This window comes from Solea senegalensis, linkage group LG11 (genome assembly GCF_019176455.1).
Source record: "Solea senegalensis isolate Sse05_10M linkage group LG11, IFAPA_SoseM_1, whole genome shotgun sequence".
NCBI classification, from domain to species: domain Eukaryota; kingdom Metazoa; phylum Chordata; class Actinopteri; order Pleuronectiformes; family Soleidae; genus Solea; species Solea senegalensis.
In genome coordinates, this window is record NC_058031.1 from 1,279,352 (window position 1) to 1,302,338 (window position 22,987).

At 40.4% G+C, this 22,987-nt stretch overlaps 2 protein-coding genes across 3 annotated transcripts; both read left to right on the top strand.

The window, feature by feature from the left end:
- The first annotated feature begins 1,901 nt into the window (after window positions 1-1,901).
- si:dkeyp-110g5.4 (uncharacterized protein LOC561637 homolog) lies at window positions 1,902-6,154 on the top strand. 2 transcript variants are annotated; one of them, XM_044038173.1, is made up of 4 exons: window positions 1,911-1,984; window positions 2,575-2,658; window positions 3,025-3,525; window positions 4,932-6,154. In XM_044038173.1, the coding sequence occupies exons 3-4, from the start codon at window positions 3,040-3,042 to the stop codon at window positions 5,427-5,429; spliced, it is 984 nt and encodes a 327-aa protein (XP_043894108.1). In that variant the 5' UTR covers window positions 1,911-1,984; window positions 2,575-2,658; window positions 3,025-3,039; the 3' UTR covers window positions 5,430-6,154. The 2 variants fall into 2 exon arrangements, with proteins under 2 accessions (XP_043894107.1, XP_043894108.1); XM_044038172.1 differs by lacking the exon at window positions 2,575-2,658 and having other exon boundaries at window positions 1,902-1,984.
- A 4,077-nt stretch (window positions 6,155-10,231) lies between these two features.
- LOC122776793 (insulin-like growth factor I-A) lies at window positions 10,232-16,643 on the top strand (the record flags this gene model as incomplete). The annotated part of the gene is made up of 3 exons (XM_044037515.1): window positions 10,232-10,376; window positions 14,106-14,392; window positions 15,145-16,643. Coding segments are annotated over 3 exons (630 nt in total), but the record flags the coding sequence as incomplete, so codon positions are not given.
- Between the last annotated feature and the right edge of the window lie 6,344 nt (window positions 16,644-22,987).

The following is a 22,987-nucleotide window of genomic DNA, read 5'->3' on the forward strand; positions in this document are numbered from 1 at the left end:
TTAACAAAAATTGGCACACAGTCAGAACTGGCAAAACATTTATAATAGAATTACGCTAATGTGTAAAAGTAGCGCCCCAACAATGCTGCTTACAGCTTTAGATTATATATATATTTGTCAAACAATACTATCAAACCTGACTGACCACAGGCAGGGAGAGGACGTGTTTTAAAAAGTGATTGTATAAATTAAACATAACATTAATTATATGAGTTATTAATGGTGGAGACTAATGCCCCCATGGCAGCTAATACACTGCCGAAGAAGCAGTACATATAGCCCACAATTATAGAAATGCAATACCAACTCCAAACGGTGGGAGGCAGCAAAGTTCCACGTGTGCCTGAAACTAGAATAACTGATTGTGTTGTGATTGTGATATGCGACACAGGTGTGAGGACAAGGTGTTTGTAATGAACTTGGTGCTGATGAGCACAGTGAAACCATGACTGCATCTGCGAGTAAGAATATGTTCACTGCTTCATCTCAAAAACAAACTAAACTCTCCCAGGGTGAACCCTTATTTTCCCCTGTAACCTAGAAAGCTAAAGGAAACTTGAAACTCATTCAGAAAACGAAACTGAACCCAGTAGGTAATTGGGATATTTAAATGTAGGGTGTGGATCAGTCTGTGTTTATTACTCTGTAGTATTGCCAAATCGTTGTTAAAGAGTTGGAGAACTATTTAATTTGCCACTGTAGTTATAATTATTAACCGGATTGACCTGCTGCTGCTGCAGAGGAGTCTGTGTAGCAGGCTGGCGTGCAAACAAACACATTTCTGAGCCATAACTTGACCCAGCTGTGGTTTGCCACACATGCTCTTGTTGATCATCTTTAGACGTACTGAATCACAGTCCACCGGCTACATACTGTACACATTTACATGTTTGTGTGTGGTGTGGTAGTGATGACATCACTGAGATGGACACTCCTCTCACTGAAATCTCCTCCTTCTTCTGTATAATATCGAAATAACTGCTTTCTCTTGGTCTGAAAACAGACTTTTCCAACTGTGCTTTTGTAAACCGCTCGTTTTCCAAACCAAATTTCATCGAGAAAATCCACTATTTTACACCACAGCACAAAGTGGGTGTTGATACGATCCACTGCTTGTGTTATTTTGTGACTTCACTATTTAAAGACCCTTCTTGTTTGGGTTTGAAGTGACACAAGTGTTACCAAGGCAAGGCAGCTGTAGGGGCCAGCGAGCTCCTGTGTCAGCGTGAGCTTGAAAACACTGATTTGCTCAATGGAATATGGTGCAGGAGACGGAGCAGTTTACAAAGTGAAATGTTCCAGGTGGAAAAACAATGTCTTAACAGTGAAGTAAAGCAGCAAACATAACATCCACTGGTGTAGCGTTTATAAAGAAATGTGCCTGTACCTCATTCTTTACTTCAAAAAGTGATTCTATAAATCTTATATCATACATAACATTCATTATATGAATAATGAATTCTCCGTCCAGGTGGTGACTAATGACCCCATAGCAGCTAATACACTGGCTGTAGTGGCATTCCAACTACAAACATGGCCACTTGAGGGAATCTGACACTTTATTAACTAACAAATCTTTTAAAAAACAACAACAACTACAAAAGACTTAAAACGAGCTTGAGCAAAAGGACTTCCCTGATCCTAATTCCCTGCCACTGTGTCTCCCTCATCAACCTTTGTGTGACTAATTCACCACCTATGCCCACAGGTGTGCAAGTAACCCATAGCAACCACAGTGCCTCACCACTGACACACCCACATTCATTCACACAAGCACAAACACATCCAAATTGGCTACAACCCTGGAAAAGAAGCAGAAGCTATAGCCCACACTTCCTTATAGACGTGTAATGCCAACTCCAAACGATAGGAGGCAGCAATGTACCGAAAGTGTGTCTCGCGTGCCGGAAACTAGAATAACAGCCTTGATGTAGTAGTAGTAGTCGTCTTCCCAGACGGAGCGAGATCCGGTCGTTTCATCGAGGTAGGATCAATTCTACATACTTGTGTTTAATGACATTCATTACAATTATGTCGTGTAGTTTCACGTCAGTAACACGGTGTCGGTTGTTGTCCGTAGTTTCGTTGAAGATGTGTAGATGCGTTTGTCTTCAGTTGCGACACATGTGTGAGGACGAGGTGTTTGTAATGAACTCTGAGGAGACACGGGATTTAAACTCGACATTTAAACCTGCAAAAATCATAATATGTCATTATAAAGAGACAACATGGTGTCGCTGTGACGCGGGAGGCGTGGGAATGATAAAGCTGTGGTCGTAAGGTTTAAAAACCTAAATAAATAAATCCTCTCCTGAACAGTGTTTATGTAAACAGAACGGTGTACCTAATAAAGTGGCCTATGACGATGTACAGCGTTTTTGTTTTTGTCAGCTATTAAAGAAAGACTGCACATAGTCATAGGCCACTTTATTAGGTACACCTTGTTGGACTAGCTTTGTCCTTTAAAAACCGCTGCATTCATTTTATTGATGTATTTGTTTTTGAGGTGCTGACTAGCACGGTGAAAACACGATTATCATCTATATTCACTGCTTCATCTCTCTCTCAAAACAGCTTGACTTCACAAAAACCCAAACTAAACTGTAACGTCAGGACAGGGTGAACCCTGCTTTCCTCCTTAAACATTGGAAGTTAAAGGTAACTAACAAAACTGAAAGTGAAACCAGTGTTTGACGAGATATTTAAATGTTGGGTGAGGTTCACTCATTCAAAGCAGAGGTGATTTCTTTATCAGTCTGTGTTCATTTCCAAGTAGTATGTGTTCATTGTGTGCTACTGTAAAAACAGATGCGGGTCCTCGTATAAATACAAAAAGCTAAATCTTCAGAGTGAAAAACAGATGAAAAAGGTTTAATTCCTTCGAACTGTGTATGAGATTAAGTCCTATTCCCAGATTGTGTTATCATTGTATCAGTTTTTTGTCAGGATATAATTAATGTGAACTGGTTCTATTATTTTCTTTTTCTAAAGAAAAAAAGAATCTATTGTGTGTGTTTTAAACAGGGAAAAACATAGAACATGGATTCCGTCAACAGGCTGGAAGTCTACATCCCAGTGGAGGCGGAGGTGAAAAACATCCCTCTGTGCAGTTTACCCTCCAAAGTGCTCAGAAAGATGGGCCTCCCCCTAACTGACATCCAGGGTTTCAAGAACCTCAGCAGCTCCCCAGAGGGCATATGGATCTGTCCAGCAGTCGTACGGAGGAAAGGTCACAAACAGGCCTCACCCTCGCTGCTGGCCTCACAGGTCCAAATGACACCGGGTCCTTTGCGGATGTCTTTTGTTTCCTCTAACAAGGCTGCGTACAAAGTGCTGAGGCAGATCTCCGGGACAGACCTTGAGGCCTCGCTGCCTCAAGGCTCGGCACCACAGACCTACGGATCCGCTGTGGTCATCTACCGCGGACACATTTACCTGTCCATGAGGAAGCACGATCCAAGTCTCTCTGACGGCTCTTCAGCGCCTTCCACATCATCATCATCATCATCGAAAAGACAGAAAAAGGTAATGTGATGGATCAGATGATGATGTCACACCAGGTGAAACATGGTGGGTTGAAGCAAACTCACTGTCCAGTAGAGCTGAAACAACCGATTATTAATCCATATTTAAAGTAATCGTCAACTATTTTGATAGTCGATTCATCAGTTTGAAGCTTTTTTCATTATTATTTATTATTAAAACAACATTTCTTAACTGAATAATTTCTAGTTTCTTTCCGTGTCACAAAAAAAAAATCATTAAAAACTGAATCATTTTGGTTTGTGGACAAAACAAGACATTATAGAATCATCATTTCCGGGTTTGATTTTTTTACGTTTTCTCACATTTTACGGACCAAACAATTACTCGATTAATCAACAGAGTAATCGGTTATAAAAATAGTGGTTAGGTTGCAGCTCATCTGACCAGAAAAGACGCTTTCCTCACTATTATAAATATTCTCTGTTGACACTTACACATTGAACCTGATCAATAAAACACGCAAAATTAATTATAAAAGTGAGTGGTGCAGAAGATGTAGACGCATCTAAGGTGGAAGTCTCCACCCAAATATAAAATGACTCCAAACTATTATAGTCACAGAAATAGCATCACGATAAGATGTAATAAGATTAAGATCAAATGAAATCTGTTTTAAATCTGTACAAAAATGATACAATTCAATCACAATAATCAAAGAGTGACACTGTAAATAAACAGGAAACAGTTTGTCTGCTCTGTAGATCGGATTTGTGTTGGCATTACTTTGATTCATCAGATCTTTAGATATCTTGGTGAATCTATAGCTTCAGGTTTGGAAGGTAAAACACCAGTTTGTCACAAACTACGTCACCTTGTGTGATGATACAGCCTTAAAAACAGGACTGAGCAATTTAAAACAGAATCTCTGTGATTTTGTAGCTATGAAAAACTGGATTTAAAAGGAAATGTGTTATACAAGAGGCCTGTAAGGATTAAGTGATTACTAAATGAATTGTTAACTGTAATAGATTATTGTGTTTTTTCAATCATCAAACCAGGTTTTCAGATTTTTCAGCTTCTTAAATGTGAATATTTCTGTTTTCTTTGCTCCATATAACAAAGAAATCATTGAAACTGAATCATTTTGCTTTGTGGACATTTTTCAACAGTTTCTGACGTTTTACAGACCAAACATCTTAATCTTTAGTTGCTGCCCTATACATCTTTGAAAAAGACACTGCATTTATTCGATAAAGATCAAGTGTGTGACAAAACATCATGGTGCTAGAAGTCACTGGCCCAAAACATCGTGTCCTAAGGCTTAAAGGCTGCAAAATGAATCGGTTGTACTCTTCATATGATTTTATTATTTCTGTTATTAAAATGTGTCTCGTATCATGTGTCACTGCTGTGAGCGTCACATGTTTATACTGTTTGTCTTACAGCAGCTGCAGAACGAAAACAGGAGAAAGAAGAAGAAGAAACGCTCCTCCTGTAAAGACAGCGAGAAAGACGACGTGTCCTCAACCGCGTCCGCTCGTCCCGTCCCTCTGGCCACTCACGGCGAGCACAGTGTGGACAGCCGCCGTCACACAGATGCAAGGGGACAGCAGGAGACACAGGAGACATCATCGTCATCATCATCATCATCAGCCGGGCGGCTGCTTGTGCTGCTGAAGAATCCAGTCGGGTTTGAGCCTGTAGGGGGCAGCAGTGACAGACATGAATGTGAGACGCAGGACCTGGATGGTGGAGACGCTGAGAGCAGCAGCAGCAGCAGCAGCCAGAGCGGCGCGAGGACAGAGCCGCTGTCTGTAGCTCGCGGCTCTGCGTCACTGGCAAAGGAGTACGATGATTTGGCACAAGAGGAGAAGATCGCTAAGATGAAAGCCAGACTCCGTCAGAACGAAGCCGCTTTCAACAACCTGCATTCTGCACGCTGACTGCCCCGAGCAGCTGCAATTCAGCTTGTGGATTTGGGTCAGTGGGGTCATGAGGTACTTGTTCACAATCAGTGTGTGACATGCTCAATCCTGGTCCAATGTTTTAGACGTTCCCTTGCTCCAACGCACCTTAAATCACTGTATTTGTCAGTGAACAAAGTGACAAACTTCACTTTCCACAAGACAAAATCTATCTCATCTAGAATTACTTTCACACTTTTATGACTGTGGGAAAAAGATATATGACGTAAGTAAGCCTTCGTAATGTTGTGATAAACGTTTATTTCATTCAGACCTGATAAGATTCACTAACTGCAGTGCGTTGTTTTAAGTTCTGATTCTGCCTCTCTCGTGTCGGCCCGTGCATGTATAAGTGCCTTATACTGTCCCACTGTAAGAATCACGAACTGTCCCCCAGAGATTTTAGAGGCGGATGAAATATAATTTCTATGTTAATGCTGTGACGTGAACCCTGTAAACAGAGAACGTACACGAGTGTGTGACTCACGAGAAGACAGGTGGAGTGAGGCTGTGTCCTATAACACTGATGTAACCGTCTTTATCTCTGCAGACGACTTACTGTGGCTTCATTTGGGTTGAATGTATAACGTATGCTCTTAGTTAATTAACCCTGTTTGCACTGTAGTCTTTCTGTGACAGTGGTGGCATTTTTTATGTATTATTCTATCTTGTTCATTTCTGCATTAAAGAAACGTTAAATGCTAGTTTTCACTTGTCATGAGTTTATTTCCTCTGCACACTGCAAAAAAAAAAGGCAAGAAAATATAACCACTGTTAAGGGAAAATGTCTTGTTTCAAGCTGAATTATCTGCCAATGCAGATAAAAATATTATTAAATTATCTTAGGTATCTTCAACCAGTAATAAGTAAATAAGTCCAAAAAAATAGTATGACTAGATAAATACACTGAATTCAAGTCTTTTATACTAGTAGATATTTTCTTTTTTTTTTGAGCAGCTGCGCATGTTAACTCTTACTGGTTAAACTGGTTAAACTGGACCAATCAACTCTGAAACACTTGCTACTCCAGCAATATTAAAGTAATAGTCCAGTGTGGTAGTGATGATGATGATGATGATGATGAGGTAGTAACACATTCTCAGGTCTGACATCACTGAGCGCCAACCTGTGACGTGGACACTCCCCTCACTGAAATCTCCTCCTCCTTCTGTGTAATATCTAAATAACTGCTTTCTCTTGGTCTGAAAACTGTGCTTTTGTAAACCGCTCGTTCTCCAAACCAAAGTCCATCGAGAAAATCCACTATTTTACACCACAGCACAAAGTGGGTGTTGATGCGATCCACTGCTTGTGTTATTTTGTGACTTCACTATTTAAAAACCCTTCTTGTTTGGGTTTGAAGTGACACAAGTGTTACCAAGGCAAGGCAGCTGTAGGGGCCAGCGAGCTCCTGTGTCAGCGTGAGCTTGAAAACACTGATTTGCTCAATGGAATATGGTGCAGGAGACGGAGCAGTTTACAAAGTGAAATGTTCCAGGTGGAAAAACAATGTCTTAACAGTGAAGTAAAGCAGCAAACACAACATCCACTGGTGTAGAGTTTATAAAGAAATGTGTCCGTACCTCATTCTGCCACATTTACAGAAAACTCAACTTCTACTTTAAGGTTTAAGACGTTAAAATACACTGGTGTAAACTGGTCGAGTAAAGTCAGCTACAGACTTTTCACAGGAGACAGATTTATTCCCAATAAGATCATTTGCTCTCTCGTCATCCTCCTCTTCCTCACGTATACTTCACACACTGGTATAGTGACATTAGATCAAGATGGAGCGAGCGATAAGGAGACCCTAACTATTATTATTATTAGGGCCCGAGCCATGAATGGCAGGGGCCGAAACGGCTCCTGGCACGAATTTGTGTGAGGAGCCTGTTGTTATCCTTCAGATTATTGTTATATCTGTGGATTTGTGGTCATTTTTGAGGAGGTTAACGTGCATAAAAACGCTTGAAACTTGGCGTGGAGGTCAGGTCTGGTGAAATAGGCATAGTTCCCGGACCCGTGCGTTGCTCAAGGGCTCTACAGCGCCCCCTAAGGTGAAAACAGAGACAAAATTCCTGAATCTTGGTGGGGAGATGTTACAGACCGAGATGAACAAAAAAGTCGACTGTAACCATGGCCTCAACTCAACAGGAAGTCAGCCATTTTGAATTTTGGCGTCCATTTGCACTCGTCCGAGCGCGATTGTCGCACTGACGCACAAAAACGCGCCGATTTGTACTAGTTTAATTTATTATACTTCTCTTGTTATTTGTTCATTTTTCTACACTCTGGTTTATACAGTAGAACAGAATTTCAGATTTTATCACCAGAGAAAGCTCATGTACCACTCTTGGCACACGTTCCACAGTTTGAGAACCATGGTTTTAAGACGAGGCTTGGATAAAAGTCATGAACAAGTGACCTTGGAGACCTAAAACCTGGTCCTAATGAGTCAGAACCTCATTTCTGAGGAACTGTTTAAGTTTAAGGGTTAGGGATAAGGCTTTGTTCATACTGTCCCGATGAGTGGTGTCTGATGGGAGTTTTGCTGACGATACAGTTCACAGTACCTGAACCATGTGATCACAATATTAAAATGTCATTTCTGTATGAAAACTTGATTTGTTTCTCCACTTGTTATCAGACTAATGACAGTTATTGTGTCTGAATGCGGCGTGTCCTGCTCTCAGGGTCACTTTAGTCAATCCTTTGTTGTCCAAGAGAGAATGAAGTGAGTGTTGCACAGTTTTCAGCGTCTCTCTGTTCAACTTCACCGTGGTTTTGGAGGATGCGGTCTGTGCTGGCGTTTGGGATTTTGTCCTCCAAACAAAACAAAACAAAACAAAAAAACAGCCTCATTGTGTAACTCAGTGCAGAGCAACAGCAACACAAACTCCATTCTCCAAAGACTGAGAGCTGAATCAGCATCATTTCTCTTAATCTTAATCTTCCTGGAGTGACTGTGTGTGTGTGTGTGAGTGAGTATCCTGTTACAATCACAGCAGAACACGTACAGCTGCAGTGACAGTATGTTAAATTATCCACTGTGAGTTGTGGATTAGATAAGAGTGAGAGTGAAGGAGTGCTGTGCTCCTTCCCTCCTGCCGCCTCACTATAAGACTGCAGCTCTGCAGGAGACTCGGTCCACACAGACAGGATGATGCACTCACAGAGACACACGGTAAGACCTGCGTTCACCTCGTCTTCACTGACAGCAAGTAAACACTGTAAACAAGTGTTTATTCAGTGTGACAGACCGTGATGAGCACTTTTCCTGCTCGTCTCTGGTGAAACTTTGTTTTAATGGCTTCAAAAGTGTTCCTCCTCTTTCCTCGTGAAGCAGCTGCTTTGTGTGTTGTTTGTCCATTTGTCCTGATTTTGAGGGGAGAATGTGAGCACTTGTCCTTCACAGCGTCAGAGCTGCAACGGACGCTTGTTTTTTTTAAATCGATTCATCTGTCCATTATCTTCTCAATGTCAGAAAATGTCGATCGATGTTTCTCAGACCTGGAAAATGATGATGTTTTGTCCACAAACCAAAAATACTCGGCTTTAATGATTTGTTGGTCAAACGGAGCAAAGAAAGCAGAAAATATTCACATTTGAGAAGCTGAAAAATCAGAAAAGTTGTTTTTATTATTAAAAAAGAAACTGAATAATCAAATATCAAACCAGTGGACGATCACTTATTGATACTTTTTCTAACTTAAGTTAAGTTTATTGATACTTTTTAACAGCACACGCACAGTATTACACGGCATTTATCCTTCCTTATACTGTCACACATGCATTTACACACGAGCTGGGATTAGTTTGTTATTTTAAAGACAGTCTGGTTCACCTCCTTATCCACAGTCACCAACATGGAAAACAGTCATCATTTTTTACTAATATTAGTATTAAACATGAATTATTTACTGAAAACATCTCTGGATATGAATAAGAAAACATGGAACCATACAAACAAAGTGTTTATCACCCTTTATGAGAATAATATATTCTGTATGAGGTCACAGAGTGCTTGGAAACTTATAGTGTCTTTTCTAATATTGATCTAATTCTGAGAAACAGAGGTTTGATTAAAGTGTGTGCAGATTATTTCAGGACTAAAAGTTAAATTGCTGAATCGGGACGAGCCGATACAGGATCCAGATTTGGTATCAGTCCAATGCTGAGCATAACCACTGGACTCGGGTACTGGTAACATAAGAATGTGAAACCTGTCACGATCTATACTGTAAACCCTAAATATGACGTAAATGCTTCAGTAAACACAAGCAACATCGTGTAAAGAGAGATCAATGCTACTGTTATTATTATTATCATTATTATTATTATTATTATTATTATTATTATTATTATTATCATTATTATTATTATTATTATTATTATTATTATTATTATTATTATTATTATTATTATTATTATTATTATCATTATCATTATTATTATTATTATTATCATTATTATTGTTGTTATTTTTATTTTTTTTTAAATGGCTGGTTATGGCTTGGTTCTTTAAAAGGCCAAAAAACAATATTGGACTAACATCGGTATCAGTGGAGGTTAAAAGCTTTGATATCGGCCTATTGCTGAAAACATGCTCTGATAATATATGAGTTAATAAAACATCAGAGAATGGTTTCATTCATGAGTCTCAGAGGGAGAGCAATGATGTAGGAGGGATGTAAAGGTGGATGGATGGATGAACAGAGCTTCCTGAATACATGACTGTTCTTCTGCCATGATGGAGTGTTTGGTGTTGATGTTGACTTCTTCTTCTTCTTCTTCTTCAGGTGTTGTGTATTCAGATCTTGTGGCTGGTCTGCTGGCCTCTCTTCTCTGAAGCAGCCAAATTCCGCTGTGGCACCGATCTCCTCAGCGATCTTCTCTTTGTGTGCGGGGATCGTGGAATCTACTTCGGTGAGTCTGAGTCGTCGTCACGTGACGCGTGAAAATGATCTAACGTGACCAAAAGTGTGACATTGGCTGGATTTATCTGTTCCATCATCAGATGAATGATATTTAAAATCATGTGTAATATCAAACTTCCCTTTATTAACATCACATACTGTCAATGATCATGTTTCAAAGACATGACATATGATTATCAGTGCAGGACTCGTATCACACTTTGTTCCTGTTGATTCAGTCTGTATCAAACTTTAACTTATCAAAGCTTTTCATTTGAACTCAAATTACTTTCAGTTTAAAGAGATAGTTCAGGTCTTTTGAAGTGAGATTTCTTTTCACTCTGGGGAAACAAGAACTCAATTAAAAGGGTTTTGAAATCATGTTTGCTGCTTTATTGTACTATTAAACAGCCTCTTCTGTGGGTTAGGGTTAGTGAAATTCAGCGATTTTACATCACAGCAGTTGTTGTTCCCCTGCTGTAAGTTCAGTTGTTATTTTCTGATGTTTGTGAAATCCTTACTTCAAATTGACCTAAGTGACACAAACTTATCAAGCAAGGCAGTGGTGAACCAGCAACTCCTGTGTCCCCCGCACGGCTAAAAACACCCATTTTCTCTATGGGATTTGGTTTGAGTTGGAAAATTCTGTCTAACAGAGGAAATAAGTGGCAAACGTACTCTTAAGATAGTGTACAGTTCAGCTGGCTTTGATTTTATGAGGTTTTGTTAAGTGGTTGGACTAATATCTCTCCACAGTATGTTTGCAGTGGAGAGGTGGTTCCTTCTAATCTGAATTCATGGATTCTAACATCACATAGCTGTCATACGTCTTATATTTTTCATATTCTGTGCCTTTGTGTTTTATATTCCACCACAGTCTTGTTCTGTCTTTGTATGGATTTACACTATATGGACAAAAGTATTTGGCCACACCTGTTCTTTATTGAATTGGGACTGTTTCTCAGACTTTATTATTTTAACACTTCAGCATACGGAGACATGGTTCGACTTTGCATTTGGTGTGGAAGAACTTGACTGTCCTGACCTTTAACCCCATCGAGCACCTTTGAGATTGTGAGCCAGGTCTTCTCGTCCAACATCACCAGTGTGTGACCTCGTGAACAGACTGAATGGACACAAATTCACATAGAAACACTTCAAAATCTTGAGGAACATCTTCCAAAACAAGTGTGAAAGCTCTTCTAGCTGCAAAAGATGGGACCAACTCCATATTAAAGTACTGTATATGTATTTAAATACGTCATTACAGTCCCTGTTGGTGCAATGGTCAGACGTCCAAATACCTTTGTCCATGTAATGTATATAAAAAAGAAAACATGATAGTTTTTCCTGTAATATTTCAATATGTTCAGCCTGTAGCAGCAGCAGCAGCAGCAGGACTCTGATGTGTACCTGTGTGCCATTTCTTTATTTGCTGCTGCAGCACGTTGAATTATTTATATTTAGAACAGAGATGCAGATTTATGACATTTCTGATTGTGGATTTTAATCACCGTCTAAAAGTAAATAATAAACACGAATGACACCGATGGGACCAAATATTATCAGGGTTATTCCACCCTGAGTGCGTCGGGTCCTCTCTACAGCAGAGGTGTATATCACAGATACAGTCATGGTCATCGTGTCCGAAGGCAAACGCTTGTAGTTATTCTGAGCAACTTATCAACTCAACAACAAACTGTGTCCTGTTCATTACGGGACAATTAGCCACAACACAACCCTGTGCACTGCTGCAAGGCTTCTGCAGCAACACACTATCGTTATGCAATAATGGTTGAATCATCATTCACGTGATACAGACTTGCTTGCTTTCATTACTGCTTAATCCATCAATTATATTTGGTCCGTGACATGTAAGAAGATAGTGAAAAATGTTGATCATTGTTTCCCAAACCTCATCAGACAATCAGACATCAGTTAACACTCAAACCAATTAATCAATGATCAAAATAACTGGTGATTCATTCAGTAATAATGACTGATCGAGGAGTTGATGCAGCCTTAGATTCAGCATAGTTTGAAGAATCAGAATCAGAATCAGAATCAGAATCAGAATACTTTATTAATCCCAGGGGGAAATTGTTTTTGTTCCAGATGCTCCGTGCAGAAAAATAGAAATACAGCAGTGGAAACAAGGCATAAGATATAAATATAAAAACAGTCAAATCGGCAATAAGATGGAATGAAATAAAATATTAAAATAAAATAATAATAATACAATAATAAAGTAGAGAATCTGCAAATGTTTACAATATACTGAACATCTTTTTAATGTTTTAAAACAAACTCAAGGCTGTACCTGGAAGAGAAGGCGACAGTGAGGGATATTCAGCTGCAACTGCACCAATTTTACACACTGTACCTTTCACACCTTTTAGACTGAGAATTACCCAGAAGCCCTTTCACCTGATTACCTCTGCCTCTTATCCTGACCAAGGCCACCTTCCACCATCTGCTATCAGGCTGCTAACAGTCCGGCAGCAGAACACCGTGCCTCTCTGTGAATGATAGCTGTATTTCTTTTATATAACAGACACTATACGTGTTGTTATCTGAGCTGTGGGTCCAGTTTTTCAGCTTCAACACAAAGAACGAAGGTGCAGGGCCACAAAGAACGCGACTTTACGTTTTACAAGTATCTCAAATCACACTCTGGTGTATCAATGCTGAAGAGCCTAAAATGATTGTTGCCATTATGTAATATCAGCGTCAGTCGAATAACAATTTAAACCAGGGTCAAACTCAGCCACATACAGAACTATATGATCTTAAATGAGCCGGACCAGTAACATAATAGCATAACAACCTATAAAACGCCAAGAACTGCAAAGTGTTTCCCTCTGTTTGACATTTAATGACGTATCTTTTTACAAAAGATAAAACAAACAACCTGAAATTTCTTGAGGAGAAATAAGTGCAATTTCAAACAAGATCACAGTTGATGTGGAAATGCACAAACATTTAGTCGCAGGTGTCTGGAACTGAAAAACATGGTGTAAATATCACAAATATAAATATGTATTATATTATATCATTTAGAATATAATAGGTTGTATGTTTGACACCCCTGCATTAAACAATTAGTGGATTATTACTTCTTCAGTAAGTTATGTTTTTAGAAGTGTAATAAATACTCTTTATTTCTTTATTTCTTTATTTATGTAGATGACCTGTTTCATGTATATTTAGTTTAAACATTATTCATTTAGAATATATGAGCGCAGTGCAGACACAAAACGCAACAGACTTTTACTGAAGTTGAGCACGTTTGTGTCTCATTCATTGTTATTCAATTGTTACATTTAATAAGTTACATTGTTAGAAATGACACCAAATATAACAGATTTGAAGCTTTGAGTTTTTGATGCTCAGCACTTCAGTATTTTATGTTTAGTTACTTTGTTGTAAAGACTCTAAGAACAGCTGTGTACGTTTGGCTTAAATGTATCTGTCCGTGTGTGATGACCATTTATTAGAACGTATAAGTGCATTGGGGTTTGAGTTCCTTGCTCAGGAATCGCTGTCCAGCGATTTGAACTGTTGTCTTCCACTTGGCCGTGAGCTGCAGACACTGTCCCACTATCTGTCTCTGCTGTCTCTGCTGTCTGCATGGCTGCGTGACTTCAGGAGGACGCTCGAGTCATGGCCTCGAGCGTCCTGCAGCTTAAGAGAAGCTCCTTGTTTTTGACGGGAGTGTCTTGTTTTCCTCTCTCTGCAGGTAGAGGTACGTGGTCCGGTTACGGTGCTCGGCCCAGAGGGAAGGGCATAGTCGACCAGTGCTGCCGCCCGGGCGGCTGTGAGCTTCACCATCTGGAGAAGTACTGTGCCAAACCCAAGAGCCTGCTGATGACCACTGCTCCACCGACCACAACCACAGCTCCACCAACTACAACCACAGCTCCACCAACTACAACCACAGACTCCACCACTACAACCACAGCTCCACTGACCACAGTTTCACCAATTACAACCACAGCGGCACCAACCACGACACAGCCAGATGTGGTAAGAGGAAACCACAGCGGCACCAACCACGACACAGCCAGATGTGGTAAGAGAAACAAATGCTCTTATGTCATATTTGTGTGGGTTTATTTGAAAGAATTTGCATTGGGGCAAATTTGATCCATCCATCATTGTCATTTTAAAATTGTATTGATTCTGCTCCGGATACATCTGTCGTCCACTTTTCTCCCGATTTGTGTTTTTGTTTGAAAACTCTGAGGCTGCAATGGACAAAAATGAGAGATATTAAGAAAACATTGACTCTGACATTGATTAGTTCTCACCTGCTATGACCTGACTATCAGCTGTGAACTTGATTTCAATTTCAGTTTCTTCTCATTAGTCTTCTCTTCATGTGATAACAATTTTAGTTATTTCTTTTAAAACTGAGCTAAAATACTCGTCTGATTTTCTGTTTTTAAAGAAAAGATTAAGACACAAAGAGTTTTTGTTTGAAACGGCGTTTTCAAATGAAAACATACGAGCTTTACTGTCAGAGAAGATGAATTCTCCAACAGAAGCTTAACGTTGAAATCATTGTATCAGTTTATTGGTAAAGTGGAAACAAATGGAACCTAAAACAACATCTTGAGTCACAGATTTTAAAGTTAAAAATCACCTGGTGGTAAATCAGTGCAGGTCTCTCACACATACACACACACACACACACAGCCAAGGTTCCTTCCCCGTTTCATCCAAACTCTGTGTCCTTGAATCAGCTCACTCTCTCCTATCTCTCTGTGTTTTTGCAGGTGCAGCAGTTTGAAGCAGTGTTTCACAAGAGACTTCTCGAGCACCTGGGTGCTCCCGACAGTCCGAAGAGGGAGGCCTACAGAAAGAAAACGCAGCCCTCGCCGCGGCGGAGAGGCAAGGTTTTATCGTCTAACAGGAGGAGACAGGAGAGCGCGTCCGGCAGGTCTTTGTCGGCCTCGGGGAGAGCGACCAGATGACTGAGCTGAGGATCCAGTGACAATGACAGACACAAAGAGTCGCCCGGTGACATGAAGGACATTTTATCCGTGTTTTCACATCCACAACAAAGACAAGTGCAACAACTGTGTTACTTTATCTACTTATCTGTCTGCCTGGTGACCTTATGTGACACGTTAAACTGACAACATTGTAAATAGTCCTCCATCTACAGCAATAGAATGTGCTTATTTATTTTTATGAACTTCCTTGAGTAGAAAATGCCAGTGGGATTTCCTGGTCGTTCTGGTTTCACTTCTTCAGCCTTTTTCTGTTGCACAGCGTTGCTTCTACAGGGAGAGTAACTTAATTTCAACACATCATTCAAATTTATTGTCAACAAACTAATGTATATCTATATTTGTTAAAAACAAAAAAAGGGCTACTAGTTACTTTTACAGCTCAATATTCAAGTATCATGGTGGTACTTGGTATAAAAGGTTTGAGAACCACTTGTCTAGAACCTTCACTGCCTCCATTAACCTGAACGTTTTAAAGGTGCTATAGGAGGATTTCTGGACCCAATTCTTCCTCGTGCTTAATTACTTACGAGTCAAAAATCACGTCATCGATCAGATTTAAATTTGAGGACTTGGTTTTTTGGTTTTAGCTCTGTTTTGGTTGCCACCAGTTCTGGAGAAAAGGAGCAGAGACTTTAGCTGCTAAACGCTCATTTACATATGTTCACCTGCTGCAACTCTTGTCTCTCCATAAGTTCCCACACAACTACAATGCATTCTTATTTAACATTTCATAAAGAGCTAACTTACTCCCACAATTGTTTTTAATGTATCATCAAAACTGACATACTTGTCAAGTATTTGAGGTGAAATTTGGAATGGTGGTGGTTTGAGACTAATTGTTGTGGTTGTTTATGTCTTTGTACGAGAACACTGGAGTTCACTAAACAGCAGACGACCACAGCTGAGAAAAAAACATGAGTTTTATTTTCTACCTAAAGCAAACCACATTCATAACCAGGACATGGTTATGATCACGTTGATGTGCATGTCTGTAAATAAGAATAATAATGATAATATTACAGTATGATGTCATTTTTTATTTTGATTGAGAACGCAGTTTATTTTGTATCAGTTGATCTGATCCAGTGTCACTTTAGTCTTTTTTTTTTTACACATACACAGACTAAAATTCATGTATTTAAAGTATGTGACTGTATCTGTTCATGTACAGTGATACCTTCTATAGCACTTTGACTGAGTGACTGTTTATGTAGCTTTTATTGTTGTGTATGTTGGTTATTGTTTTTAAATTGTGCCTATGATGAACATGTTTTGTAAAAAAAAGAAAGAAAAAAAAAGAATACTGAATGCATTCCTTATTTATTTCACTGTGAATATAATAAATACCGAAACTTAAGTCTGTTAAGTCTTTTTTTTAAGTGGCATATTAAGTCACTGTGATGGGGACAAAAACAGTCTGAGGTTTGACCATTTTACATTTTGGCTACATCCACACGACTTCCTTTTCTCCTCCTTCTGTCTACACTACTCCAGCATCCTGCAGTCACGTGACTTTGAAAACTGAAGCTGCATTTTAGTCTGGACCGATAGAAACTGAGACTTTTGCAAAAACAATAACCGGTTATTAAATTTCTTCTCACCATCAGTCCCATGACATAAATCTCTGTCAGGATTCCCACGGGTCCTTGAAACCCTTGAAAATCAGACATGGGTCATTGAAATATTTGCCAGAAAGAAGTTAAGTTGATATTCAGCTAAATGTCTTGCTTGTTTGTTATGACGCCACCTACTGTTGTATGTGTCCTGCGTTGCTTGATGTACGTGGACTAGGCCGACACAGGACAAACGTGGAGGCATCATTACTAGCGGTGTTGTGGACACTGTCCACTGTCTCTCTCTCTTTGACTCTGTGAGATTCCATGCGGAACAATGAGTGAGTAAAGTTAAGCAAGAGAGAGCAAAAGATTCTCTGTCTCACCAAAGAAATGTATGAAAAAGACAGACTTTATATTTTATATTATATCATATCTATATTTTATTTGTTTTATTCATCTCTGATGCGGCACTTTGTTTCAGCTGTTTTTTAAAAGTGCTTTATAAATAAAGTTGGCCTGGAGGTGGGTGTGGTCAGCAGTCAGCTGCAGGTGTGCAGACAGTCACAGGTGAGTTGATTGGCAGCAACAAGATCTGCTACAACCACCAACAACCACTTTTTTTCACTAAAATTACACACAAAATAAACACAAACACTCATCAAGACCCTAGAGGAGAAAGACTCCCTCCTGTTTTCAGGTGTGTCAGGGCGGACGCACATGGTTCACAAAAGAAAACCCATGTGTCGTGTGGACGTAGCCCTCCTCTGGCAGGTTGTTGTGAGTTTTCTGAAATATTCTTCAACAATAGAAAGTGTCCTTTTGTTTTGACGTCGAGCTCCGGCGCGATCATAAACCGCTGACTCATTCTGCTTTGACATGACTGAAGGTTGTTATCTCTGAAGGCTATCGTAGCTTTCTGTGTAAGGACCTGATAAATCAAAATGTATTTAATTTTTTTTACTGCGTGTTAATTACCGTGAGATCAGGGAGTGAATTCACAGTTTGTAGTTTTGGATCAGTGGGCTATTGTTAGAGGAGGGAGCAGGTGCATCATCTGAACATCTTCACCTGTGCAGTTTGGAGAGCTGGAAGATAAAAAAAAAAAAAGGAAAAACAAGATAACAAATGTAAAAACTACTAATATAAGAGGCACAGCTTGATTTCACTGTGCTAACACAGCCTGTGTTCTCTTCTGTGTGTTATGTTTTACTTGTTTGGTTGTTTTTCAATTTAAATTTACATTTTTATTTATATATTTTTGTCCATTCTAGCTTTACTTCCTTTATTGTCTGTTTTACCTGAGTTCTTTTTTTAGTGTTTTCACCAACATAAGTTCCCATTTTAAGAATAACAACCTAAAAGACCTAGACTTGCATTTGTGTCTTCATGTCATCTAAAATCTAGTGTTTGTGTGCACTCACACAGTTTTTGCATTGCACAACTGTGTCTCTGGATCATTGCGAGTATGAAACTGCAGCCAGTGCCAAATAAGTGTTTTTCTTGCATTTTTGCGCTGAGTAGGTAACCAGAATTACTTTATCGATCGCCTGGAGGGGAAATTCTTTTGTTATAAAGCTCTGGAAAAGCACAGAGAAGTGTTTTATATATATATATATATATATATATATATATATATATATATATATATATATATATATATATATATATCACACATATATATATAAAAGAGTTGGTATAAGAAATATGAATAAAATCTCAGCCTGGGCTCAAACCAGGAGCACCAGAATCTTCTTTGCAGCCGGTGAAGCTCTTCGAAAGTGAGTCTAATCGGACATGAAGGTGCTCGTGGCCTTTTGACCCACAACACAGTAACAGCTGTTTACAGTCGCCCTGATAAGGCCGCGAGGAGAGAGCTCTCTCTCTGTGGCCGCTTGCGTCACGGCCACGATAGTGTGATTCACTCCCACCTCTTCCCATGTGGAGCTGTTTCGAAACAAAGCCACCACTCACATTTTGACTCTCAGGGCCATGCACGATTGGGGCTGTACACACACACACACACACACACACACACACACACACACCTACCTGGTGAGTTTAAAGGTCCAGTGTGCAACATTTAGGGGAGTGTTTTTGGGTAAATTTGATGTTTCTATGCTGACAGCTGATTTACACTGATTTACATGAAGCACCGTGACGTCAGCGTCTTCAGCCTCACATTGAAAAGCACAGATTTGCTGTAACTTTCACGCAGACTTCAGGGGTTTAGATTGTGTGACATGTGACAGGATTTCCTGACCACAATGCAACTGAACACAGCTTCACAGCTCCCAAACAGTCTGGTTTCAGTAGTGTTGTATAAAGGGATACTTGAGTATCTTAACCAGGAAATGACTTTTGTTAGACGTTGATGTCACTTTTACGATATTACTTAAGTAAAAGTCTTTAAAGTATATGACACTGACTGCACTTAATATATATAATATTGAAAGTTATTTTCTGATATAAAATGTACTTAAGCTTGTGAAGTAAAAGTATTTTTTTTTAAAAAAGGATGGAGGAGCCATGATGGCTCAGTGGTAGGGTGAGTTGGAAAGTTGTGGGTTCAATTCCTGGCTCTGCTAGTCTATACGTGTCCATGAGCAAGACACTTATTCCCATGTTGCAGCATGTGAATGGCAAAACAGTTCAGGCTCATCAAGACTAGAAAAGCTCTATATAAATACAGACCATAATACCAACTCTTATTCTTCTGATTTTATTTGGTAGTCACGAGTAACAAAGATAGTTAGAGGAAATGTAGTGGAGTAAAAGTAAAAGTTGCACGAAATATACTGTAAATAACAAAGTAAAGTACACAGTGATGATGAGTGATCGTATTGTGACGCACCACAAGCTGCACAGAGTGCAGTGCGTGCACTTGAAAGGTGACAAAACACTGCATAACCTTTAAATTCCACGGCCTGCACGCAGGTCGACCTGCAGGCCGAGTCCTACAGTATCTCTGTCTGTGTCAAGGCTGCTGAGGGGTCTGCACGCTCCCTCTGCTGCTGCTGCTGCTGTATCAGCAGTGTCGCATCTGCAGCCCATGAGCAGCTGCAAACACAACAAACAACAGGCCTGCAGGACTCTGAAGCAACAACACAACACAACACACACTGTATGAGCTGAAACTCAGGTCAACAAAGGAGATGAGGAAAGCCGTCATGACGCAAAATAAGCACAAATAATAGCAGAGGTCACGTGACAGCCTGCGACACAGAAATCCTTCACTGTCTCCTCACTCCTGGTCCTGGTCCTGATGACCCACACTGTCTCCTCACTCCTGATGACCCACACTGTCTCCTCACTCCTGGCCCTGATGACCCACACAGTCTCACTGGTCCTGATGACCCACACTGTCTCCTCACTCCTGATGACCCACACTCCTGTCTCTCCTCACTCCTGATGACCCACACTGTCTCCTCATGACCCACACTGTCTCCTCCTCCTGACCCACACTGTCTCCTCACTCCTGATGACCACACTGTCTCCTCACTCCTGGTCCTGATGACCCACTGTCTCCTCACTCCTGATGACCCACACTGTCTCTCCTCCTGATGACCCACACTGTCTCCTCACTCCTGGCCCTGATGACCCACACTGTCTCCCACCACTGTCTCCTCACTCCTGGTCCTGATGACCTGGATGACCCACACTGTCTCCTCACTCCTGATGTCTGATGACCACTCCTGGTCCTGATGACCCACACTGTCTCCTCACTGCTGGTCCTGGTCCTGGATGACCCACACTGTCTCCTCATGACCCACACTGTCTCCTCACTCCTGGCCCTGATGACCCACACTGTCTCCTCACTGCTGGTCCTGATGACCCACACTGTCTCCTCACTCCTGGTCCTGACTCCTGGCCCTGATGACCCACACTGGTCCTGATGACCCACACTGTCTCCTCACTGCTGGTCCTGGTCCTGATGACCCACACTGTCTCCTCACTCCTGGTCCTGATGATCCACACTGCTCTGCAGGTTTTATTAGGTTCCTTACTCTAACACACCTGATTCAAATCAATGGCTCATTATCAGGCTTCTGCAGAGCTCACTGATGAGGTCACCATTTAAAACCAGGTGTGTTGGAGCAGGGCAACTTCCAAAACATGCAGCGGAGTGAGTCCCCAGGAACCAGGATTGAGAATCCCTGTTCTAAACCAGGATGTGTCGTCCCCGTCGGCTGATTGGCTGATCTTCGACCACCTGTTTCTCACCTGGGACACCTGAGTGGTGATCCAGCTCCACCAATCACATCATGTGAGTCTGAAGCTATAAAAGCTCAGCTTCTGACACAGCTGATTGTGGGGTTTGTTTGTTTTTTGATGACCATGTTGTGCTTGTGGTGCCTTTATCATGCTTGAGATTTTTGTGTTCTGAGGTTATTTAGTTTGTTTGTTTTTCATTTGGGGTGAGAGCTGAGGTTCACTACTGATTTCTGATATTTATACATACGTTTTGAAATCATAAATCCTTTATTCAAGGATTCAAAAGCTTTAGTGTCATATGCAAAAAAGAACGTTATCTCAGCAAAGAAATTCTCCTTTCTTCGTGCCACCACCTGATCACTTGTATTGAATCAAGAGAAACGGAAGAAAATGCAAAAGAAAAGGAAGAAATTGATCAAGAAAATGGAGGAAAATGCAAGAGAAAAAGACGAGGATAAAAAGAAAAGAGAAAATACAAGAAAACATTTATATATTCATATATTTTATTTTGAAATGATGTAAAATACCAGCACAAATGTTGGTATTTCAGTATCATGATATCATTTTAATCACCGCTCCTTGGTTTTCCCTCACACCTCTGTAATTTTGTTAGTTTACTTTTATCAAATATTTGGTCAAAGATTGTTACAACGCCATCTTTTGCGTCAGTTCCCGTATTCGTCGTGACGTTTGAGCATCTTTTTTATGTTTCATTTCATTTTCATTTCGACACTAAAACACGTCAGTGTTACACACTGTTATTGACAATGACAACAACGATTAAAAGCAACATAACTTGGTTGTGTGTCAGCTTGTGGTTCTTACTGTAGCATCATTACCTTCTACACTCTTCTCTAAATGTGTGTGTGTCATCAAGTGACTTCAACAAACTTCCTTTCATCAAACTGTTCTTTGTCTCCTTTGGTCACTTTGTTTAGTGAGCTGATAAAAGGCTGATAAAACAACACAGAGTACAGTTGATTGTGATTAGTGTCATTGGGTACAGAGATAAACGATTATAGTGAGAATGTAGCAGAAAGTGGATCATCTAAAAAAAACAGACACACACACACAATGTGAACATTTCCTTTCGTCACTTTGAGACTTTTGACCTTTTCTCTGCTGCCTTCATTGCCTCTGTCTGTCTGTCTGTCTATCTGTCTGTCTGTCTGTTTGACATCTCTGGAAAACAAATGATGACACAATGGCTCAAAATCTGTGTGAGGGTTGGGGATTAGAGTCCGGAGGGGCTGTCCTGTCAACATCTGGTCCAATCGCAGCTGCAGGAGGTCCACAAGGACACTAGAACTACCAAGGGGAGTGTTACAACCAGGTCTAGGGGAAAACCTGATCGCAACATGAATAATGAGACTTCCTCTTCCCAACTCTCAAGAAACCACCAGCAACGATTTTAAATGTTTATTAAAAACCAAGCACAGAAATGTCTGCTGGCAGTCTGGCTGTGAGTGGTTCAAGGAAGTCCACTGCAACCGGGATGATCAGGCCTCTTAAACTGGTAACCTGTGCAGGACCAATCAGCTTCCAGGATCCACCTGGACCAGGGGTGCGCAAACGTTTTGGCTCAGGGTCCACATCGACTTTTAAAATTTGACAGACGGGCCGAGCCAGCACCAGATGCACACATATGCATCGGTAATGTCGCCTTAACTATTCATAAAATGAATAACAGAGCATCAATAATCAGAACGAGACGTGAGTTAGCCGCGTCAGGTAGCCACCGCTTCCCACTCACACTTTTATTATAAGCGTAAAACAAGAACAGTAGAAGTCCGCCAACCTCAACGACATTACGACATTTCAGAGAGATGAGAAAA